Source organism: Stegodyphus dumicola, chromosome X2, assembly GCF_044657685.1.
Source record: "Stegodyphus dumicola isolate Sdum_Otavi_A_Nest chromosome X2, ASM4465768v1".
Classification (NCBI taxonomy): domain Eukaryota; kingdom Metazoa; phylum Arthropoda; class Arachnida; order Araneae; family Eresidae; genus Stegodyphus; species Stegodyphus dumicola.
In genome coordinates this window covers 144735497-144757778 of record NC_140781.1, presented here as the reverse complement: position 1 = coordinate 144757778, position 22282 = coordinate 144735497, and the positions used below count along the sequence as shown (strand labels likewise).

The window sequence follows — 22282 nt, the reverse complement described above, 5'->3', positions numbered from 1 at the left end:
AAGCAGATTCATGATTTTAAATTCTGTAGTAAAATTCCCCCCTTTTTTTCTGTAATAAAATATAAATACTGTACTACATGCAATATACAAGTTACCAATTTTTGCATGCCATAGTCACATTTAGTTAGGAATTTCGTAATTTGTTCAAAAGGTTGAATCTCCAAAAATTAAAAACCAGACCATAGAACTTTCATTAACAAATGTTTATAGAGAAATTTTAATTTTATATATCTACAGTGTCGTTTAATTAAAATTAAAATACACTATATTTAAACTCATCTGTGGAAAGAAAGATATAAACAGGCTGACTATATTTCTGTAAATCAAAAACTGATAGCACAAGCAGGACGAGAGTTAATCATAACAAAGAAAAATGACAGAAAATATTTTTGCATAGCATTTTGATATTCCTGCATATTATCATAAAATTTCGCACATTTCACAACACAGCTTTGTATCTCAGTGTAGCATAACTTTTAAAATTTCTTTGTTTAACCTAAATTTGTCCTTTGCTCACGAACACCTCATACTAGAATATATCTTTCCTGTGCTTAGAAATGTTTCAGTATCAATATGTTCTTACTTCAAGAAAAAATCTGTGCCCATTTGTTAGATATGCGAATGTTCTTTTTATTCCAGTTGCATTTTACTGTCTTATAACTTTTTTAATTTTTTGAAGACTGCAGATATCAATACTAATAGAACAATCCAGCTCCATAGTTATGTTGGCATTTATGTCACTAGTATCAAGCTAATATGCGAATGCGAGTAGGAATAATAATTTATAATTGCTTAACATTTACATACATTTACAGTTAAATTACAACATAACACTTACATATATTTACAGTTTTTATTAAAAGCGGAACAAAGTGACCAGTTTTAGCAAAACTGTGGGACGACAGGGAGATGTCTCGGAAACAATGTTCAGAATACCTGCCGTTTAAAGCGCCATATATGGGTGACCTTAGTTATAAGGCCTTAAATTCAGCCAGAGCTACAATAATATGAGTTCTGGTATTTTTATTCATTGCTCAAATATTTGTACTTAATCGATTCAAACTTATTTTCTTATATTTTATTAAATTTTAATGGTATATTATTTAATTTCTCAATTTTTGCCCTCCTACCCACTAAGGACCGAGCAACAAGATAAATAAACAGTGGTAGTTGACCCAGGTTCGAATGCCATATGCTTGTGAAAGTATTATTTCAGATTAAAATTCTCATGTAACTACAATGGAAATAAGCTTCTATAATTTACTTCAAAATGCAGTTTTTGATAACCTTCCACACAGCAGCCATTCTTGAATCGGTTCTGTAATGTTATATAATGTTCATTAAATTGTTTACACAGCAGCTGATGAATCTCTCCTCTCAGCACTTATTCGCTTAAAGCTGAATTTTTTTTTTTTTTTTTGTTTTGTTTTTCACAAGCAGTTCTACTTGTTCTACTTGGCGCTGCTCTTGAATGCTTTTAATGATGTTGCGGCTCTGTATCGTAGCTTTTAATTTTTATTTACAACTTTTAGGTAAATTTTAGAGCTTGAAAAAATAAATACTGTAATGAAGAAATTAAACGTTATAAATTGAACACATATCGAAAATTATGCGAGTTTATGTCAGAAGGGAACGACCAGTGACAATAACTACGAAAATTAAATGGATGTTAATGAAAAAGTAACAAAGAAGCTATTAACTTTGTCATTAACTGTGAATTCGCCATTGTTTACATTTCTACCCCCCTTTGAATAATGGAATAGGGATTTGTCTTTCATATTCTTGAGGCATGTAAGTTTCTGCTGAAATGTATAATGATACATAAATATTGTTTTTTACTGAAATTAGCTTATTTAAGTTACTCTTTTTTAATATATGATTTTGTTGCATAATTTTTTAGATTTTTATCATTTTCGTACGCGCTAATTTTTGCATTTGGTTGGTAAGCACTACTGAATTGTTCTTTCGGCATTGTTTTGCCACATAGTGTACCTGAGCTACTTTTTCTTTGGATATTTCATCTCTGTATTACCCAGAAACTATTCCGGTTTCATTTTAATTTGTTTGAAGAATTCTACGGCAGATATTTCAATAAACCTGTTGACTTATGATTCCATTTCACACACGTAGTGAATTTATGAAGGTATTTGAGAAAACTCGTATATAAAATTAAAGTTTATTTTTCCAAGTGTAACTTTGTTACCTTTATGAAAAAGCAGTTGTAGTCCTCAAAGAATTGAAAAAAAACGAGCTTTTTATAAATAGAACGTTTTTAAGCGTCTAAAGTATGCTCTACAATTAATTTGTGAATGTTTTTTTTATGGAAAATGTATAGGGCTTTGTCATCCGGGGGGGGGGAAGGAGGGCAATAGCCGACCTATAGCTATGGAGGCCCGTGCCGGAAATCTCCCTAGCCTCACCCCCCTTATTGGAATGATTACCATATAAAAATATCAGCACAAATATATAATTGAAATTGTTTTAACTAGAATTAAATAGTTAAAATGTTTTGGAAGACAAAGCATCTTAAGACTAAAGAAAAATCAACTTGCATCTAGCAGAGAAGCTTGTATTTATAAAAAGTTTATTAATCAGCCCTTTTTTTATGATTTAAAAATATATTTTAAACTTTTGTATAAATAAAAAAAGTTAAAACCGTTTTATTTTGTGTAAGCTTTAACATTTGATACTTTTCATAGCTTCTTCAAAATTAATGTCTGTAGTAACTGCATTTTTAGTTGGAAAGGATTGCCCAACCATGAAATCTTTGCTTGTTGTTGATTGAAAATAGCATTTAATCGGCTTCCACTATGAAAAGCTTCTGCCACAAGAAGCAGTTCAAACACACGCTATCAAAAAAGTATTTAGTGCCAAATGTGTGTTAAGAACTGATTTCGGTAAAAGTATATTTACGGGTACCCCTTGGCGAAAATTGGCAATTTTTGGCAGTACATGGATACCGAGTTTGTGAAATTCTTTGCCTTGTTATTTTGGTTTGTGAAGAGGCGATTTTTACGCCAAATAAAAAATCGCCGCTACACAAAGCCAAAATAACAAGATAAAGAATTGAACAAACCCAGTATTCATGTACACATCGACCTAGTTTCACTTAAAAAGTCCCAAAATTTCACAAACTTGGCATTGCACACTCCCTTGACTTAATCCATGTACACATCGACCTATTTTCACTTAAAAAGAAATCAGAGAATTGCACAAACTAGGCATTGCGCACTCCCTTGACTTTGTCCATGTACACATCGAACTATAATTCACTTAAAAAGTCAAAGAAGCAGCGAACAAAAAATATATAATCTCAGTAAACTACATTTTAAATCAAACAATGAAATATCATAAAAAAGGAAATTCATCTTCGCTCTACACAAAGGAAATATTTACTTACCTTATTTACGAATTAACACGTCTTCAGTCAAACAAAATTCCTTAACAGCATCCAAAAACTTCCTAAAATTATCTGAACAAGAATCTGTATACTGACGTTGCCACATAAGTGTAAAAAATATCCTCCGTAATGCCGTATTGTCCTATCATACGCATTTCCTTGCTACGAACAGGACACGTAATAATGACTTCATTTAACCTTCATTTACACACCAGTCAAGTAATGCTCTTTTCCCTTTCTTTCCAAATCGTATAGAAATTTCGATTTAATCATACCACATTCAGCCATTTTACCGTCTAAACCAGAAAACAAACAATGTACTTCCTAACCAACACACACGACAAGCCCTTACAAATTCACCGTAATCATGCAACTGATTACGTCATAATAGGGGTTTCCATAACATTAAACTACTCAGGCTACCATAAATAAACCACCACTTGCCGATAAATGAAACAACTTGGGGTACTTACGTATTATTGCAACCAGGTTGGCGCTATTTATAAGTTTGAGTAAAAAAGTATGAATAGAAAGAAAATTTACATTTATTAATTACAGATAATTTTTAATACAGTTTTTTGTATTATTTTGTTTTAAAATATAAAATAGCAATTAAACCCTTCTGGTTTCGAATTTGAATAAGTTGCAGAATTATTTTTTCGGCGGAAATCTTTTGGCTATTGCTTTTAGCACTGATTGAAAACCGTATTCGCCATAACCATGTACATGTCGACTTATTTTTACTTAAAAAAACATTTTGCACAAATGTTTTTTTATTTTGCACAAAAATGGCATTGCACGCACTCTTGACTTTATCCATGTACACTGCTATTTTCTCATAAATTACAAAAATTTGCACAAAAATGCAGGAAAATTTTGTGAATCTCCACATGCTCTTTTTACAAAACTACGTATAACACGTAGGGTTGCCAGTAAAATCCTAGTATACGGTGCAGCCTTGGCGCGATTTTGAAAATTATCGCCAACACCAAAAATGATCCAAAGAATGTCTATATACTATACACTGTATATGTCCCGTTTTAACTGCTCATCATAAAGTCGCCAATAGTAGCCAAATCCCGTGTACACCGGATACTAGGATTGAACCGGGTTGCCGTAAGTAGGGTCGCTGAATTTGGCAATTTATGCGAATTTTGGCCTGGTTGTGTTAATACGTAAGTACCCAACTTTGCGATAATACAAGGGTTACCCTTCTCTCTACTCTAACCCTGATTTCTACAATAAACTTTAATGCAGATCGCATTTTAATTTTCTCCCTTTTTATATTTCTACATATACATATACTTAAAAACTTAAGTTCTTTGGAGTTCCCTCCTAATCAGAGGACCTGTGGTGGTTGTATCTCCTTGGTATGCTCATGGGAAAGGGAAAAATTCTTTGTAATGAAAAAAGTGTTAAAAAAAGGAATGCAATAATTTCATTGTATTGTATGTGTAAGAGATAAAAATATGATAGAAATATATTAACAAATGAAATTTAATTAGAACAAACTGGCAATAGTCCTTTAAAGTCCTAATTTTAATTTTAAAACAAGTCACTTTAGCATATCTATGCTGCACCATTGATATCACTCTTTCCCTGCAATTCTCTTAATTGCTGTAAACATTTGCCTAAACCAGTGTTTCCCAACCTCTTTTGTGCTATGTTCCACCCAATCCTCTTTAAAGTTTGTATGCTCCCCCTAGAATATACATAATTTTTAATATTTAAAAATTGAAATATTCACGAAAGAAACTTGAATGATAGCTTTTAGGAAGAAATGACTACGAAATTTTGTGAGCAAACACAAGTGAACTTTCAAAACATGGAGAACTGAAATTCAAGAAGTGAAAGTTTTTTTATTTTAAGCATTAGTAATTTTTATTATTTAAATTTAGAGAGTTCCTTGTGCTTGATACTTGCTACAAAGAAATTTTATGTTAGGTTCCAATTTAGATAACTTGAGTCTCAAATCTCCCGGTTTCATTATATCCAGCCGATTTTTTTTTAAACCAGCAAATCATTTATGGCACTAAATCTGCATTGAGCAAAATATGAAGATGGAAACGGTAACACTAGTTCTCTTGCAAATTTTGTTGCATTTGGATAACTGATTCTGCTTTCCTCACAAAGCTATGTCATCGCTCCTTTTATATTAAATAACGTTTTAATTGACCCATCATTTTGCATTTATGCGAGTTCTTCTTTTTACTGCATATTTGAAATATCAGCCAAATCCACTTGCATTGGCTGCATCAGCCAAGTTGGAAAATCAATTTATTTTAAGTTATATAAAATCTTTAAATCAGCTGATAAAATTTTCAGATGATCAACAATAATAAGTATAGCGGTAGTCACGTCACATTTTTGGATCCAATGAGACTTTTCAAAATTTTTTCGTTAAATACACTCACGTCCATAAATTAAGGATAATGCAAAATCAGGCAAAGGAAGTGTTAGAAGCAAAACAAATTTGACTTAATAAAAAGCTTATTTATTAAACAAAAGGTAAAGAGCAAAAAAAGATGCTATATGTTTGATATTATTAAAAAAATTAGCGATTTTTTTCTCCATGGAGCAAATTACAAAAAAAAAAACCTATTTACAAAAAATCAATATTACATGGTTGGTATGATTGTTAACACATTGTATGTCTCCCAGACGATGCAATACAGTCCGTACAATGCCTAGGAATGCTGAGTATCAAATTATCGACCTGATCTTGGGGGATATTGCACCACTCAAAAAGCAATGCTCTCCGAAGTTCCGGTAGACATGTAGGAGGAATTTGACGGGCTGCAACTCGTCGGCCAAGTATGTCCCACACGTGCTCTACTGGATTCAAGTCCGGTGAGAACGCTGGCCAGTCCATGCGGGTGATATCCTCCGATTGAAGGCATTCGCTTACCATGTTTGCATGGTGAGGACAGGCGTTGTCAACCATAAACACAAATTGTGCGCCCATGGCGCCCCAAAACAAACGTACATATTGTTCCAGAATGACTACCTGATAGATTTGGCTTGTCATGGTTCCAATTTGAACATGCAGGTCAGTTCTGGAACCCAGAATAATTCCACCTCAAACGAGCACTCCTGCACCACCGTAACGATGTCATTCAACGATGTTTTCTTGGTGGTAACGGGTACCTGGAGCTCTCCATATGAAAGTCTGGTGAGAAACAGACTGCAAGCTAAACTTGGACTCGTCGGAAAACATCACACAAGTCCACTGTTACGGTGTCCACAATGCATGCTCTCTACTCCAGTCTAACCGCAGGCGACAGTGAGTTGCAGTAAGTGAAACGCATCTGAGAGGTCTACGAGCATATAGACCAATCTGCCCTAAGCGTCTGTACACGGTCTGCCTTGAAATTGTCGTACCAGTGGCTGAAGAGAGCTGACGAGACAGGTCTGAGGCTGTGCTCTGCCTGTTTCGTTTGGCAGTAACTGCCAAATACCGGTCCTCATTCGGCGTTGTAACTCTGGGGCAACCTGTGCTGTGACGTCTACTCACATTACCATCGTCTTGGAATCGTTGCCAAAGCCTGGAGATGATACTCTGGGCAATTCCAAGTTCGTCTGATACTTCCAGTTGGGTACGCCCACATTCCAGAGGGTCGATAATTCTACCACGTAAAAAATCATCCAAATGCGTCCTTTGTGTCATAACTATTCGGTTATTGCACTGAAATGCTTAAAATGCGTCTGCGAACAATTTTACTTCTTTGCCTGTATTCCTTATATATCACACTCTTACACTCTCGTCATTGTGATGTACCATCGGTGTCACCTGGTTACTTTCTGAAATTTGCATATGATTCTTGAAGATGTTTGTAGTGATTTTACAGGTGATATATTTATTTTAGAGTTCGATTTCCGCGTGACTCTGAATTATCCTTAATTTATGGACATGAGTGTAGAATATGCCTGACATAATTCAACAAAGATAATGAAACCAAATATCTTCCTTTTGCATCATAAGTTTTATTTTCTCCTTGAAGTTGTTTACTTAATATATTTAATTTTTGAAAGATATCGGCTAAGTAACTCACAATTGCCTTGTTATCATTCGTTAACGGATTTTTCATTTCAGGTTTGTTGCTTAAAAAATAACTAAGAGTTCCATAAATCTTTCCAAGCAGTTCCCTTTCGATAGCCTTCTTACTTCAGTGTGAAGTACAAGTCTCATATAGTCTTCATTTTGTTCTTCATAAAATAACTTGAAAAGACGTTCACATTTGGCCCTAGCTTTAATAACATTGATACACTTTATAACTGAATTTAGTTCTTCATTTAGAACAGACGAATTGATTTTAGCTACCAGGTTTTCTCTGTGAATAACACAATGCACAATAAGCATTTCTGGATTCTCATCTTTTATCAATTTTAAGCAACCCTTTTTCTCATTCTGTGCTTTATTTTATTTTTCAACCATCATATTAGGAGCATCATCTGCAGTACAAGATGTATTATATTTTTATTGGTATATTTTTTATATCTAAGTAATTTTTTAGCTTACTGTAAATATCTTTGGAGGTAGTGGTGCTTTCTAATGATTTACAGAACATTTCTTCGGCAAAATCCCCTTTATGAATATATCTTACATAAGCTACAAGTACGGCCTCACTGTCTCTCACAGTTGGTTCATCCATTTGCACCGAAAATTTTCTTGTTTTCAGCTTTTCAACAAGTTGTATTTCAATATCCTCACTCATTTAATCTTTCTTCTGCAAACAGTATTGTTATTTAGTGGCAGAGCTTTAACGTCTTTGTCATCTTTTTCTAGAACAGTTTTAAATGCTGATATTGATGGTTTGATTAAATTCTCCCCTGTAGTATGGCTTTTCCCAGATTAAGCAATGAGTAATGAAATTTGATAAATAACCTCAAGAGCACGATTAACAATTGCATTATGAGCAGTAAATAGACACTTTAATATTACTCTATTTAAAAAACTTTTCCTTAAAGTGTGAAAATAATTCGAATCTGAATTAATATCAGCATTATGTTTCGCCTTCAAATGTGCCTCAAGATGACCTAGTTTCATTGATTTGTTTGTCAGGCATTATAGGCATAAAAGGACAAAAGTTGACCGTTTATGGACTGGGTATGAAACCAAATTTTAAATATGCCTCCGAATACCGACGAACGTTTTTTCTTGCTTGCACCCCTCATTTCACTAAGGGCTGAAAGAAAAAAATATAAGATCAATATAAACAAAGCTGAAAGCAGCTGCTATTACCATTCAAGAAAAGAATAATGTACCGGTTGCCATTCCTACAGTAAAAGATAAGATAAATTCGTTGGCTGAAATGTGCAAGAAACGTCTGGAAAGCATAATGTGTCAGTTATTTAAATGCCTTCAAAAGAATTTAAATGTCCATGTCTACAGCGAGAATTCTTTATAAAATATTTAAAATACACCTCAATTTAAAAACTTTTTTACGTATACATCACTTGCATTTTTTCTTTATTTTGGGGAATAAAAAATTAAATCTAGAAAAATTTTGACTTCATGAAACATATTTAGAACTTCCTTTGTCCCCTTAAACTCTGGACGAGTCCATTTTCGAATTGTCCCCCTTAACAGTTGCATTACCCCCTTGTGGGACGTGGGCCCCACGTTGTGAAACACGGGCCTAAACCCTGTCCAAAACCCCCCCAAAAAAACCAAAACTAATTTCAACTGCTTTCACTTTTTTGCCTGTGGCTGCCAAAATAAGCCATGTCTCTTAACTCACTGTACTTCTTTTTATACTATTTAAAATGTAAGCTGCATATTCAAAATTGTGGGGTGCCTATTGCACTCATAATCATGTGTGAAGCAAATATTTTGGCTCCAGAACTGCTTTATCCAATAATAAAATTATGTTGAATTTCACCATGTCTGTCTGCAAGTCTATTATTCCATCTATGCAATAAACCACTGCCTTTCCATAACTGCTATCACCTGCAAAGTTATCGCCCAAACGGTATAAGCCTATTACGGTATCGAAGGGCCCGGGTTTGAATCCCGGACAAGACATTGATGTTTGTAAATGTAGTAGTGTCCGTGGCTGCACTCTAAATATACAGCAGGCCGAATGTCCTCTCATGTGCATTGGTGGAAGGGGAGACGGGCAGAGATCCCCCTCCTCCGAGTGCTCTGTCTCAAAATTGGGGATGGAATGTAGAAATCCATCCTCTCTTAGGCTCTGGCAACCATTGTACCATGTAATATGGGCAAGATGACAACAACAACCTGCAAAGTTATTTTGACCATGACTAAAAAGGGAATTGGTTTCATCTTCTTTAGTTAACTAGCCAACTCTATACTAGTTCCATCGATGTACCAACATAAATATTTCATATATATATATATAAAATAGCATGTGCATATATAGTATATATATGTATGTGTATTTTTTGGTATTCTAATATTTGCGAGATGTACAACGAGAAACCGTGTTTAATTGAGAAATTATCTTTTAATTAAAAAAAAAAAATATTCTAAAATAAATTTTTGTTAAGGAAAAATTAAGATAATATTTAAAATTTTAATATTTATTATCTTGATTACATTTAAATGCTTTTCAAGTGAATTGCATTCATTAAAAGAAAAATATAAAATGAGGTGGAGGATAAATTCTTATTTATGAATGCAGTTTTTATTACTTATGATACAAATTCATATATTTTACTATATAGCTTATTAACTAAAAATATTACGAAACAATTTTATTAACTGTTCTTATCCAGTCTTGGAGGGAAGGCTTTAATCATGGCAGAAACTGGGTATAGATTTATTTTGTTTGTGGTTTCTTTTTTTTTTAAGTTTTTGTTAGTTGTAAAACTGCAAGCTTCATGCTGTTTCTTTGTGTTTTAATATTTTATATCAAATTTTGCATTTTTGATAATATTTGCATTTTTTAAGTTTAGTTTTGATATAAAATAACATTTTATGTGTATAAAATATTATAAAAAGGTCGAAACCATAAATAGTTGATCTTTCATATTATTTCAGATAGTGCAGTCATTTCATAATAGCATATTTTATTTATAAAACATTAACTACCATAAAATTTTTTTGGCATTAACTGAAAAGGAGATATTTTTTGGTCTTTGAAAATAATTACAAGAATGTTTTTGCATCCCCCCTTCCGTAACTATTTATCACATTTCAAAGTCTTGGGTAGGAAATATAGGGAAGTAATTTAATCATAGATAAGCCAGTTAAAAGTTACAAATTAAAAGTTGCAAATTGGTGATTGTGGTGACTTTTTAAAAAGATTGTCAAACTAATCAATATTTATTAAACAGTATACAGTCAAAAGTCTTTAATCCGGACTCGTCGGGACTTTGGCTATTCCGGATTATCGGTTTTTCCGGATTATAGATCATCCATTTAAATCTGGTAAGATGGCATGCAGAAGTTATAAAATTAAAAATATGAAACCATAATTTATGAAATAAAGAGCAATTATGATATAAAGAGTATCAAAATTTACAAAAAAAAGCTTAATATTTATTTGTTTACTTTATTGTTTCTTTCAACGCGCGCATGCGTAAAGTATACATTATGCATAGCCGAAATTAGAAAATTGCAACCAGAAAACTATTTGATTTGTATTCGTGATATTTATAATGACGAGGAATTTGATTTAAATCCTATCAAAGACGAAGTACATCGAGATGAAATACTACATTTAATAAGGAATTATAAGCCAAATAAAAGAAAAACATCTGCCCTGAAGATAATGATAGTGTTGACAGATCAACTTCCAGTTCATTGCGCGACGCCATGTCCCCTTCCCCGCAGAGCAGCGTGAAATTGATAAACAGATTTCGGAATGGTTAGAGAAACAAAGGATATGCCTTTATCCATTTTTTGCAACAATTCCACTTTTTGTTTGATGGACATCGAAGCATGCTTTCACTTTGTAGATCCTTTGGCTGCTCCAGAATCAGAAATTCTTTTTGACATAATCGAAAGTTCAAGCTTACTTTTATAAAATTGCTCTAACAGTCTGCAAAAAATAATAAGCCAGATCCAATTAGAAGATTAAGGAACAACACAATCTGTAACATTAAATGAAATAGATAATTTTAGCTTAGCTTATACCGTCAGTTATACATTAAACGCGCATGCATAAACATATTATGTTCATGCGTAAAGGTATGCGTTTACGCATGCGCAGAAAGTTTGTAGCTTTGAGGTCCGGATTATAGATCATTCCAGATTATGCACGTCCGGATTAAAGACTTTTGACTGTACATGTTAGTATCTGACATGTATACTGTTTCATTTTTAAATAAAAATTTATTGGGGAAATGTGTTTTCCCCAGATTCACTTTTCTTATCAATCTTTTTATTTAAACAATATTCATATTAAATTTTTTAATTTCTAAAGTGAAACTGGTAGAAATGATAGAACTATGTACTTTAGTGAATGCACATGCTTTCTAATGTATCCAGTGCTCTCAGCTTAGGTTGACTGCTAATATAGTCATAGGTGTATATGTGCATATACACTGTAAGAACAGATGTGCACTGATGCTTCTGACTTTGGTATTTCGCGTGCAAAATTGGATGGTAAAGAGATGAAAATATCATTGCACAGGGTTTCCTAATGGGCCAGATTAAGTAATAGAAAGGGCTTCATTTGGTCATGTGCTGGCTTTTGCCCATTTTGTTTTAAAGTACTAAAATTGCATGAGAATATTAATAATATATTTTTAGAATTTGAAAACTTATAAATTACTAGTGATGAAATTCTTTCATATAATGTGTATTCTGTGTATAACAAAATTATAAATTTTAAAAGGTTTGCTCAATCGCATCACGATAATTAAACATCATTTATGTTCTTCTGCAATTGTTGATGGTATTTAAGGGGGAAAATCAATCTTGGATTATTCTAATTTATGTATTAACTTTCCCTAAGGCAAGTGGACAATAACGTAAAAAATTGCAGATTTTGAAATTAAGTATTTTCATCAGTTTTTGTTGCTTGTGAACCAAACTTTATGTATTTAATTTTTTAGAATGTGTATAAAATTTCCTATACAGTCAAAAGTCATTAATCCAGACTCGTCGGGACTTCGACGATTCCGGATTATCAATTTTTCCGGATTATAGATCATCAGTTTAAATCTGGTAAGATGGCATGCAGAAATTATAAAATTAAAAATATGAAACCATAATTTATGAAATAAAGAACAATTATGATCTAAAGGGTATCAAAATTTACAAAAAAAAAAAAAAAAAAAAAAAGCTTTATATTTATTTGTTTACTTTATTAAACATTTCTTTCAATGTAAGTTGTTTAAGTTGCTTCGTTTTTTATGTGATAATACTTTCTCTTTAATTCTATAAACAGACATAATTTCTTGTTCAGTTACAAAGCTCCGCTGTTCAGGTCCTATAATTGCTGTGTCGAGAATACCGACTAATTTGTCAATTGAAATTTTTTCGTTTTCAATAACCTCTGTGTCACTTTCTTCACTATCGGAAGCAAATTATAATGACGAGGAATTTGATTTAAATCATATCAAAGATGGAATACATCAAGATGAAATACTACATTTAGTAAGGAATTATAAGCCAAATAAAATGAAAACATCTGCCCTGAAGGTAAGGATAGTGCTGACAGATCAACTTCCAATTCATTGAGCGTCGCGGCGCCCCCCCTCCTCCGCAGAGCAGCGTGAAATTGATAAAAAGATTTCGGAATGGTTAGGTCATTTTTTGCAGCAATTCAACTTTTGTTTAATGGACTTCAAAACATACTATCGCTTTGTAGATCCTTTACATATTAGTAAATATATATTGGAAATTCTATTTGACATAATCAAAAGTTCAAGCTTACTTTTATAAAATTGCTCTAACAGTCTGCAAAAAATAATAAGCCAGATCCAATTCGAAGATTAAGGAGCAACACAATCTGCAACATTAACTGAATTAGATAATTTTAGCTTAGCTTATACCGTCCGTTATGTGGCAAATAATGGAATAATAATAATATAGTTATAATAATAATATAGCCACACATTATAATAATAATGTGTGGCAAATGATTGTGAAAATAAAGATCAGGTAAGGACTTCAGTGGACATGGTATATAACATTATAGGAAGAATGAAACCAAATTAGTCAAGTTTCAAATGAATTAAAGCTGTGTTTGAATTAGGACAAGTTATTAATGAACCGTATTAATGAAATTTAGCCTTTCGAAGTTCATCTGATGTGTTGTACCTAAAAGACAGCGGAAACTGCTTAAAATTAGTGGAATTGTTTGCAAAGTTCAACCTAGTTTATGGAATTTTACCTAGAAAGAGTATTACAACCTAAAGGTAGCAACAGCTAAGTTCATTATCTAAGCACAGAATAGTCAAAATGAAATGCTGCAAATTATTGGCAGTAGTATAAGAGAGAAAATCTTACCATCTCTTCAAAAAGCTTTTTTTTTTTAAAGCGAAATATTTTAGATTGTACTGATATTAGCAAAACTGAACTTTGCGCCGGCACTGGGTATAGATACTGAATGAAGGAATGGTTTAGGTATACATTTTTACTGAATGTGTTAGAAGATTTTGTTGATTCATACTGTATGTTTTATAAATGCCAGAAAAGGTTAGTGCAGTGGGGCAATACCATTTTTGTCTATGGCGATGTCGTGGTGCCCCCTGCACTTTTTCCTGTCCTGTCCTGTATGTTTTATAGTATTAGGAAGATTTCATAATATACCAGCATTTCCCAATATGTGGTCCTCTTAGAATTCCAAATAAGACAAAATATAAAATTCAAGTTAACTGCATATACCATACTATAGCTATAGCTAAAAATCTCAGAACTCTGAAATTACACATAGCAGTCATCTATCAATTGTTCTCACAAGAGATTCTCACATTTTGAGAAATTTATTACCTGTTACCCTACCTATTGACTTCCCACTTAAGTTCTTTACAACAAAAGAGGAATTTAAAGCACTATAACAGTGATGCATCTTAAAAGCATATATCCAAATGTAGAACAGCTATGTAAGAATTGATAGCCTCTTCCAGCTCATTGATACAAATATCAAATTTATTTAATTTTCAGTTAATTAGATAAAATTTATCCAAATTCCAATAGCCTTGAATTACTGGAGACAAATATATAAATTTTCTTCTATTAACTTAATAGAAATATAAAATTAAACGAATTTAATTAATTGTATTTTAAAGTATTGGTATATTGGTTGAATGATATGCTAAAAATTTACTTCTGAAGGGGAAAAGAGTAAGATGGTCTTCAGGTCATTTCAATTTATGAAAGTGGTCCCCACTTGAAAAATGTTTGGGAAATGCTGCATATACGAAACTTTTCAAGATGACTAACTACTCGCAGTTTCAGATACTTTTTGTCTTTTTCGGAGTAGGTTGCATCAGGGAAGATGAAGATGACATTTATCGATTTGGAAAATAGATTTATCCCAGTGAAGCATTTCTTGAAGAAAAGTTCTGAAGTATATTGATTTTACCATATCAGAAAGATAAGAAGCAAACAATATAGTCCCCACAAAGGGGAAGAGGGAGAATTCCTAAAACTCAATTCTCTGGGTTATTATTAATGAAGAATATTTTAAAATGCAGAAAACAGATTTTGCATTTCATTAAATAGATTGCAAATTTTTCAAGTAATAAACTTTTGTTTTAGCTATTTCAAAAACTACTTATTAACATAGTCATTAAATAAAATCTGTCTACTTGAGATTTCATTTTTGATTAATCACCTGTCCCTGCCTCCTAAAAAAAGTCTGAGCTTCATAAAGTAAATTCATCATTTTATTATTTCTTAGGTTAAGAATTGATTGTTTTAGCTTTTTGCAGGACATGGTGTTACCTCAAAGAATACTGGTATTAATTTGGAGTCTTTATACACAAGCACCTTCAAATCTACCAGAATTAAATTATTATTTTCTTTTCATGGGTAAAATATGTTTCCCTTTTTGTATTTTTGTTACATTCTGTTTATCCTCATCCCCATCAAAAAGTCACGAAAATGTTTTCATGAGACAAAGCAGTATGTTGCCAAAATAGTTAAGCGGCTACCTATGATGTCGCCCAAAAGTATTTATGTGGTAAATGAAGTATGCAATCATGCCTTCATTATGTAACTGGATAGTACATCCAGCTAACCATTTTGAAAATGGTTGCTGCCTTTTGCATATTGGCTTGGCAAAAATTTAATCACCAACAAGTTCACAAATGCTTTTTAAGCATTATAAATCAACAACAAATTTGAAGCTTTTCAAGTGGGGGATGTGGGTAACCAGAAAGTACTGAATTTTCTGCTGCTTTTCTTTTATTGTTTCCTTTTCTTTTGAAAATCCTGGGAACTTTATTACCCTTGTATTATTGCTTTTGAAATTTTATTACACTTTAATTTTCTGCCAGCATCCTTTGTGACATACCACCAGAAGCACTGCCAGTCATTTTTAAATGTGTTGAAAAAATTTAGATATTTACATTTCGTTCTAAAGACATCTTAGTTTAAGGTCATTCAGCTATCTTAATCAAAGTAAATAATATAAAGGTATATGAAATTATGATAAAAGATATATGAAATTTAAAACAAAAATTGCATGCACTAAACTGCTAACTTTTAAATAAATGTTGACATCAGAAACAAGTGAACTACATTAGTATGAGAAAATAATAAGCAATTTTAAAATATGATGAATCGTTCAAAGAATTTATTAAAACCATCAAATCAAATTTACTTGTTGAGTTATACTTTGCAAAGAAAGAATAAAAGTAATAATTCAGAAATGTTTAATCACTATTTTTAATAAAAATACTTCTATTGTTATAGTAAAAGTCTGTTGATTTATTGATGAGTTCATAAAAATATTTTAGATTAGTGCCAAAATGAAATGCATAAATTGGACACATTGATGTGTATTAATCATATGCTTAGGTTAGGAGGTGGTGGTTTCATAGAATAATATGATAATTGTCATTACCAGTATATATTTATGTCCTAAGAAATTGTGGTTATTTACAGAGGAGCTTACTAAGAAAGGTTTCTTTATGTGATTGGACCATCTTTTTTATTTTTATAACTTTTCATCTGATGCTTTAGAAGCCAAATTTGTTATCTAATGTATTAAATTTGCTTTTCCATTTAAATATGGTGTATGCAAGTAAATTGTGTTAAAATCATGCAGAAACATGTATTAAAAATTTAATACAAGCAAAATTCTATTTTAGGTTAGTTTCAAAATGTTCCAAAGAGGAGATCTTGTTTGGGGTAAAATGAAAACTTACCCATGGTGGCCAGCAATTATTCTAGATGCCAAAGATTGTGGAAAAAAACAGTCAAAAAATAAAATGTGGCTTTTTTGGTTTGGAGATAATAAAATTTCAGAAGTAAGTGTACTACATGCATTTAAATCTATAGGTTTTTTGACATGATTTATAAGATACACACTCATATAACTTTGTTTATGTGATGTTTGATGTTTCTTAATTTGGGATAAAGAATATTTGCTTCAATAATTTAGTAATTGTTTCTAACAATTGTTCATATCCTTTGTATATAAGTAATACTTCAGTAATATGCTTAACATTAATCTGCTGTAGTTGATTACTCTTATCGTGAGCTACATAGTTGAGTTTTTTCTATCTGTCGACCTCAAAATCTAGTCCTGGTAAACTCCTGAACTGCTTGTACTCACAAAATTCTGTTCAAAAGAAATATCTACCCCTAAAATGTAAACTGCTATAAGTTAAATATTGTTTATTTAAAATGGTCACTTTTCTATTAGGCTCTTTGCTATGTTAGGTCCTTTATAGTTTTGTCCCTTAGGTAGATTGCAACAATGTAATGAATCAGTGCGCATAACAGTAGGTCCAGAAGGAAGTGCTGACGATTAACAAAAAGTTGGGAAAGATTCATTCAAATAAGACAGGTCCTCACTGATTAACAAACATGAAAACTAGTAAGCACATGTATTAATGCAATGAGGGAAAGCATTAAGCTTACATGGTTGGGCAACTGCCTGATGTTTACATGTGTGGGTGGTTAGGCAGTTTTGCTATGAAAGAGTAAATGTTAAATTAGCAAGCTCATTACAGTCAAAAGTCTTTAATCCGGACTCGTCGGGACTTCGGTGATTCCGGATTATCGATTTTTCCGGATTATAGATCATCAGTTTAAATCTGGTAAGATGGCATGCAGAAATTATAAAATTAAAAATATGAAACCATAATTTATAAAATAATGAGCAATTATGATCTAAAGGGTATCAAAATATACAAAAAAAAGCTTAATATTTATTTGTTTACTTTATTAAACATTTCTTTCAACGCGCGCATGCGTAAAGTATACATTATGCATAGCCGAAATTAGAAAATTGCAACCAGAAAACTATTTGATTTGTATTCGTGATATTTATAATGACGAGGAATTTGATTTAAATCCTATCAAAGACGAAGTACATCGAGATGAAATACTACATTTAATAAGGAATTATAAGCCAAATAAAAGAAAAACATCTGCCCTGAAGATAATGATAGTGTTGACAGATCAACTTCCAGTTCATTGCGCGACGCCATGTCCCCTTCCCCGCGCAGAACAGCGTAAAATTGATAAACAGATTTCAGAACGGTTAGATAAACAAAGGATATGCCTTTATCTATTTTTTGGAGCAATTCCACTTTTTGTTTGATGGACATCGAAACATACTTTCATTTTCGTAGATGCTTTGGGAGCTCCAGCATCGGAAATTCTATTTGACATAATCGAAAGTTCAAGCTTACTTTTATAAAATTGCTCTTACGGTCTGCAAAAAATAATAAGCCGGATCCAATTCGAAGATTAAGGAACAACGCAATCATCAACATTAACTGAAATAGACAATTAGAAAATTTTAGCTTATACCGTCCGTTATACATTAAACGTGCAGCGAAAACGTATTCTGCACTTGTGCACACGCAAATGCCCAGTTGTAAATGGTACTTTCTTTTCAATTTCTTCAAACAGTGTATGGATTACTTCTTCTTTACCACATGTTTTATAATTCATGAATACTTTGAAATGTAGGATCGCTGGAAACCACAATTTGTTAAAATTCTCACATATCTTTCAATCTCGTCCCTGCAAAATTTTACCACTAAAGATTGCAAATTAACTAAATGCAAACAAGATTTATGTGTCACAATGCAGTCTTTTTTTTATCATTCTCACACTCATTAATGTCTTTAGAATTATTTCTGTGAGAATCATTCTGAACGGCATAACACATTATCAAAAAACGAGCCTTATCCTGCGTAGAACATTTGACTTTGGCTTTACCCAAATGAAAAAGATATTTTAGTTTTAGGCATTCAAATCAAACCACTTTCTTAATTAACTTCTGGTTTCTCTTCTCTAAGGTTAAACAAACTGCATTACAAAATTCTGAACTTTGATGATCTATATCAGAAAATATGCAGATCAAATGTTTATAATTTCAAATCTCATCTGTAGACAGTAACTACGACACGAACAATATCTAATATCCATTTTATAATGCTGATAACTTCTTTTCATGTTTCGTTTGGTGAGAGAGAGAAATTATTGGTGCCGCTTGTCATTAGATTGTATAAATCATATTTAAGCTCTCGTTTTCTTCCTTATATTTTCCAATTAATGGAATTTTTAAAGGATTAAATCAGATGGAAGGGATTTAAGGAGAATTGAGCATAGAATACTTCCATAAGTATTAGATGCAATATTTAATACTTCTATATTGCATATACAGTAAAAAGTCTATGATCCAGCCTTGTTGGGTTTCGGATTTGGGATTTTTCTGGATATTAGATTATCAGTTTAATGCTTGCAAGATGGCATGTAGAAATTATAAAATTAAAAATATGAAATCGCGATTTATGAAATAATGAAGCATTTATGATCTAAAGGATAACAAAATTTACCAAAAAAAAAAAAAAAAAAAAAAAAAAAAAAGCTTAACATTTATTTGTTTACTTTATTAAACATTTCTTTCAATGTAAGTTGTTTAAGTTGCTTTTTTATACTAATATTTTCTCTTTAATTCTGTAGACAGATATAATTTCTTATTCAGTTACGAAGTTCCATTGTTCAAGTCCTGTAATTGTTGTGTCGAGAATTCTGACTAACTTGTCAGTTGAAATTTTTTCATTTTCAATAAGCTCTCTGTCACTTTCTTCACTGTCGGTAGTGGCATTTTCAGAATCTAAAACCATATTTATGATTTTGACATCCGTTAATTGATTGAAAATTGGGGCATTGTCATCACAATGAAAAGCTTCTGTTATATCATCTTCATTTATTACTGCTTCTCCACATTAATTTAAAAAATCCATCAATTGTAAAATTTAACCTTTGGTTTGCGATATCTGAAAGCTTTTGCACTTGCGACTATCATATTCATCAACCTCACCATGAAATATGCTAGCTGGCCGTAAATTATGCCAAGCATTTTGTAAAGTATCCTGAGACACATCCTCCTATGATCTTGCCATGCTCCACAAAGCAGATTTTATGCTAAAATATTTCAAATATTCTTGAATAGGCTTGCCGTTATTCAGGAGGAAATTTAACATAGATTTTAAAAGTTCTACTTTACATTTGCATTTCAGTGCACACTCTGTTCCAATATCCTTAGGCTGAATGATGGACATTCAGTTTGGAGGAAAGAATAATACGGATAGATGGATCTCTAAAATTTTAAGCAAAGTATGAGCTGAACAGTTGTCTACAATCAGGACAGTTTTTGCGGTGTCAGGTAAACCAATCAAATTCTGCTGAGCCTCGGATATGAAATGATTTTCAAATCAATCATTCATTAACACTTGTGTCATCCATGTTCTTTGATTTGCATGATATATTATGCAAAACGTTTTACTCCTTTAATTTCTGAAAGTCGTGCATTTTTTCAGATTATAAAAAGTTTACACTTGTGTGTTCCAGCCGCATTTGCGCATGCTGAAATTGCTAGTCTCGCTTTTGAATCTTTGACATGAGTTGGATCCTTTTCTGTAGAAGTTGCCAAGGTATTTTGCAGTATATATTGCCAAAAAAGACCAGTTTCATCTGTTTAGCTTTCCAACTTTTAACTATTAATGAGTTCAATGAATTCATCTGCAAATACTTCAGCAGCTTCAGTATTAGCTGATGCTTTTGTACCTGAAATTCTTAATTGCATTATAGCATAGCGATTTTAAAATTTGATTAACCAACCTTTCGAATATGTGACTCAGTTATTTAAAGTTAATTTCTTCGTGAAATATTTTAGCTTGTGCCATTAGCATTTGACCTGTCAATGGCACGCCCTTGCTGTGACGCTGTCTGACCATTCAGTTATCACTTTGTTATGATCTTCACTTGTAGCATAACAAATAATTTTTCTGTTATTTGTTGCGAGCAGGGTGTTGGAATCTACAAAATATTCAGAAATTTTTTTTCTGTTATCTTATGTCATATGCAGGTGACTTTCCAATGCCACACTCCTTGCATAATTTTGAGACGGATATACCTTCATCCATTTTTTGCAGCAATTCCACATTTTGTATAATAGACATCGAAACATACTTTTGGTTTGTAGATCCTGTTACAGCTCCAGAATTAGAAACTCTTTTTGACATGATCGAAAGATGGAACTTTAATTTTCATAAAATTGTGTAATAACAAACTGCAAAAATTATTAAGCTGGATGAAATTAGAAGATTAAGGAACACTGCAATATGCTATATTAACTGAAATTCCTTAGAATCAGTAAAGTATAATTTTAGCCTAGCTTTATAGCGTCTGCTATACATTATTGGCTATGTGTCATGAGATTGGGGACAAAAGACAAGTTATTCTGTTAAATTTCGTCTTTCTTCTATCGCGCATTGAGACAATTAAGCCTGATTGTATTAGTTTAGTTATTTATTATACTTGCATCTATTTCTTGCACATGCTTAAGTCTTATGTGAATCCTGAATAAATAAATTCCCACATATACTTAAGGCTTTTTGAGTGCCGACGCTAGATATTGTATCGCCTTGATGCACCCTCTGCGGGTCCTAAATTCTGCTAACAAGCACCTAAGTTTAAATTTTTGCGGCCCTTAAATTTTGGATAACAGTGCCTTTGCTAAATTCTAAAAATACTTTTATCCTTTAATTTTGATGCAAGGTGATTCTCTTAATTCTAAAAATCTTGTCCCCGGTAAATTTTGCTGCCCGGTGTGGCAATATGAGCTTTGGCATTGGTTCTGGGTTAACGTGAAAAACAAATCATTTATTCTTAATTCACATAGCACTAAATGTAATCTTTTGGCCTATTAATATCATGAAAAAATATGTTTTTAGCATATGGGAAGAAACTTTTATTAAATTTTTTCTCATGAGTATTTCTTAGGGTATTTAACTTAAATCTGTAATCATTGCCAAAGATAAGAATGTCAACTTACAAGTTTCCCATACTCTTTGTACTAATATAAAAAAATTACTAATATAAAACAAAATTGTTTGGGCATCGCTACATGAGTCATTACTGAAGTTGTCATGTGTTGATAAACATGCAGTGATGAAAGCAAAATATAATAACTAATGCTTCACCAGGTTGGCATCAGAGATATAAAATATTAGTAGAAGTAAAATCAAGGATGTTTCTATATAGGATGTTTCGGTTTGAGATGGCAGCTGCTGAGCCAGATTATTGCGCACACAAATTTATGCTAAATTATTGCTTCTTCAATAATGAGGTATTTATTTAGTGCCGAAGGGAAACTAAGAATTGGGATCCTCCACATGTTTTATCTACGGGGAAAAAAAATTGTTGCTGGTTTTGAGGTCTGGATTTTAGATCATTCTGGATATTGGACGTTCGGACCTCGGACTTTGCATAAC

At 32.2% G+C, this 22282-nt stretch overlaps 1 protein-coding gene across 2 annotated transcripts in view; it reads left to right on the top strand.

Moving 5' to 3' along the window:
- The first annotated feature begins 1431 nt into the window (after window positions 1-1431).
- Window positions 1432-22282, top strand: part of LOC118203988 (DNA (cytosine-5)-methyltransferase 3B-like) — a 192173-nt gene continuing 171322 nt past the window's right edge. For both annotated transcript variants that reach the window (XM_085809070.1, XM_085809069.1), the window contains exons 1-2: window positions 1432-1791; window positions 16634-16792. In XM_085809070.1, the coding sequence (XP_085665196.1) occupies window positions 16646-16792 (147 nt within the window). In that variant the 5' untranslated portion in view covers window positions 1432-1791; window positions 16634-16645. The remainder of the gene's footprint in view (window positions 1792-16633; window positions 16793-22282) is intronic.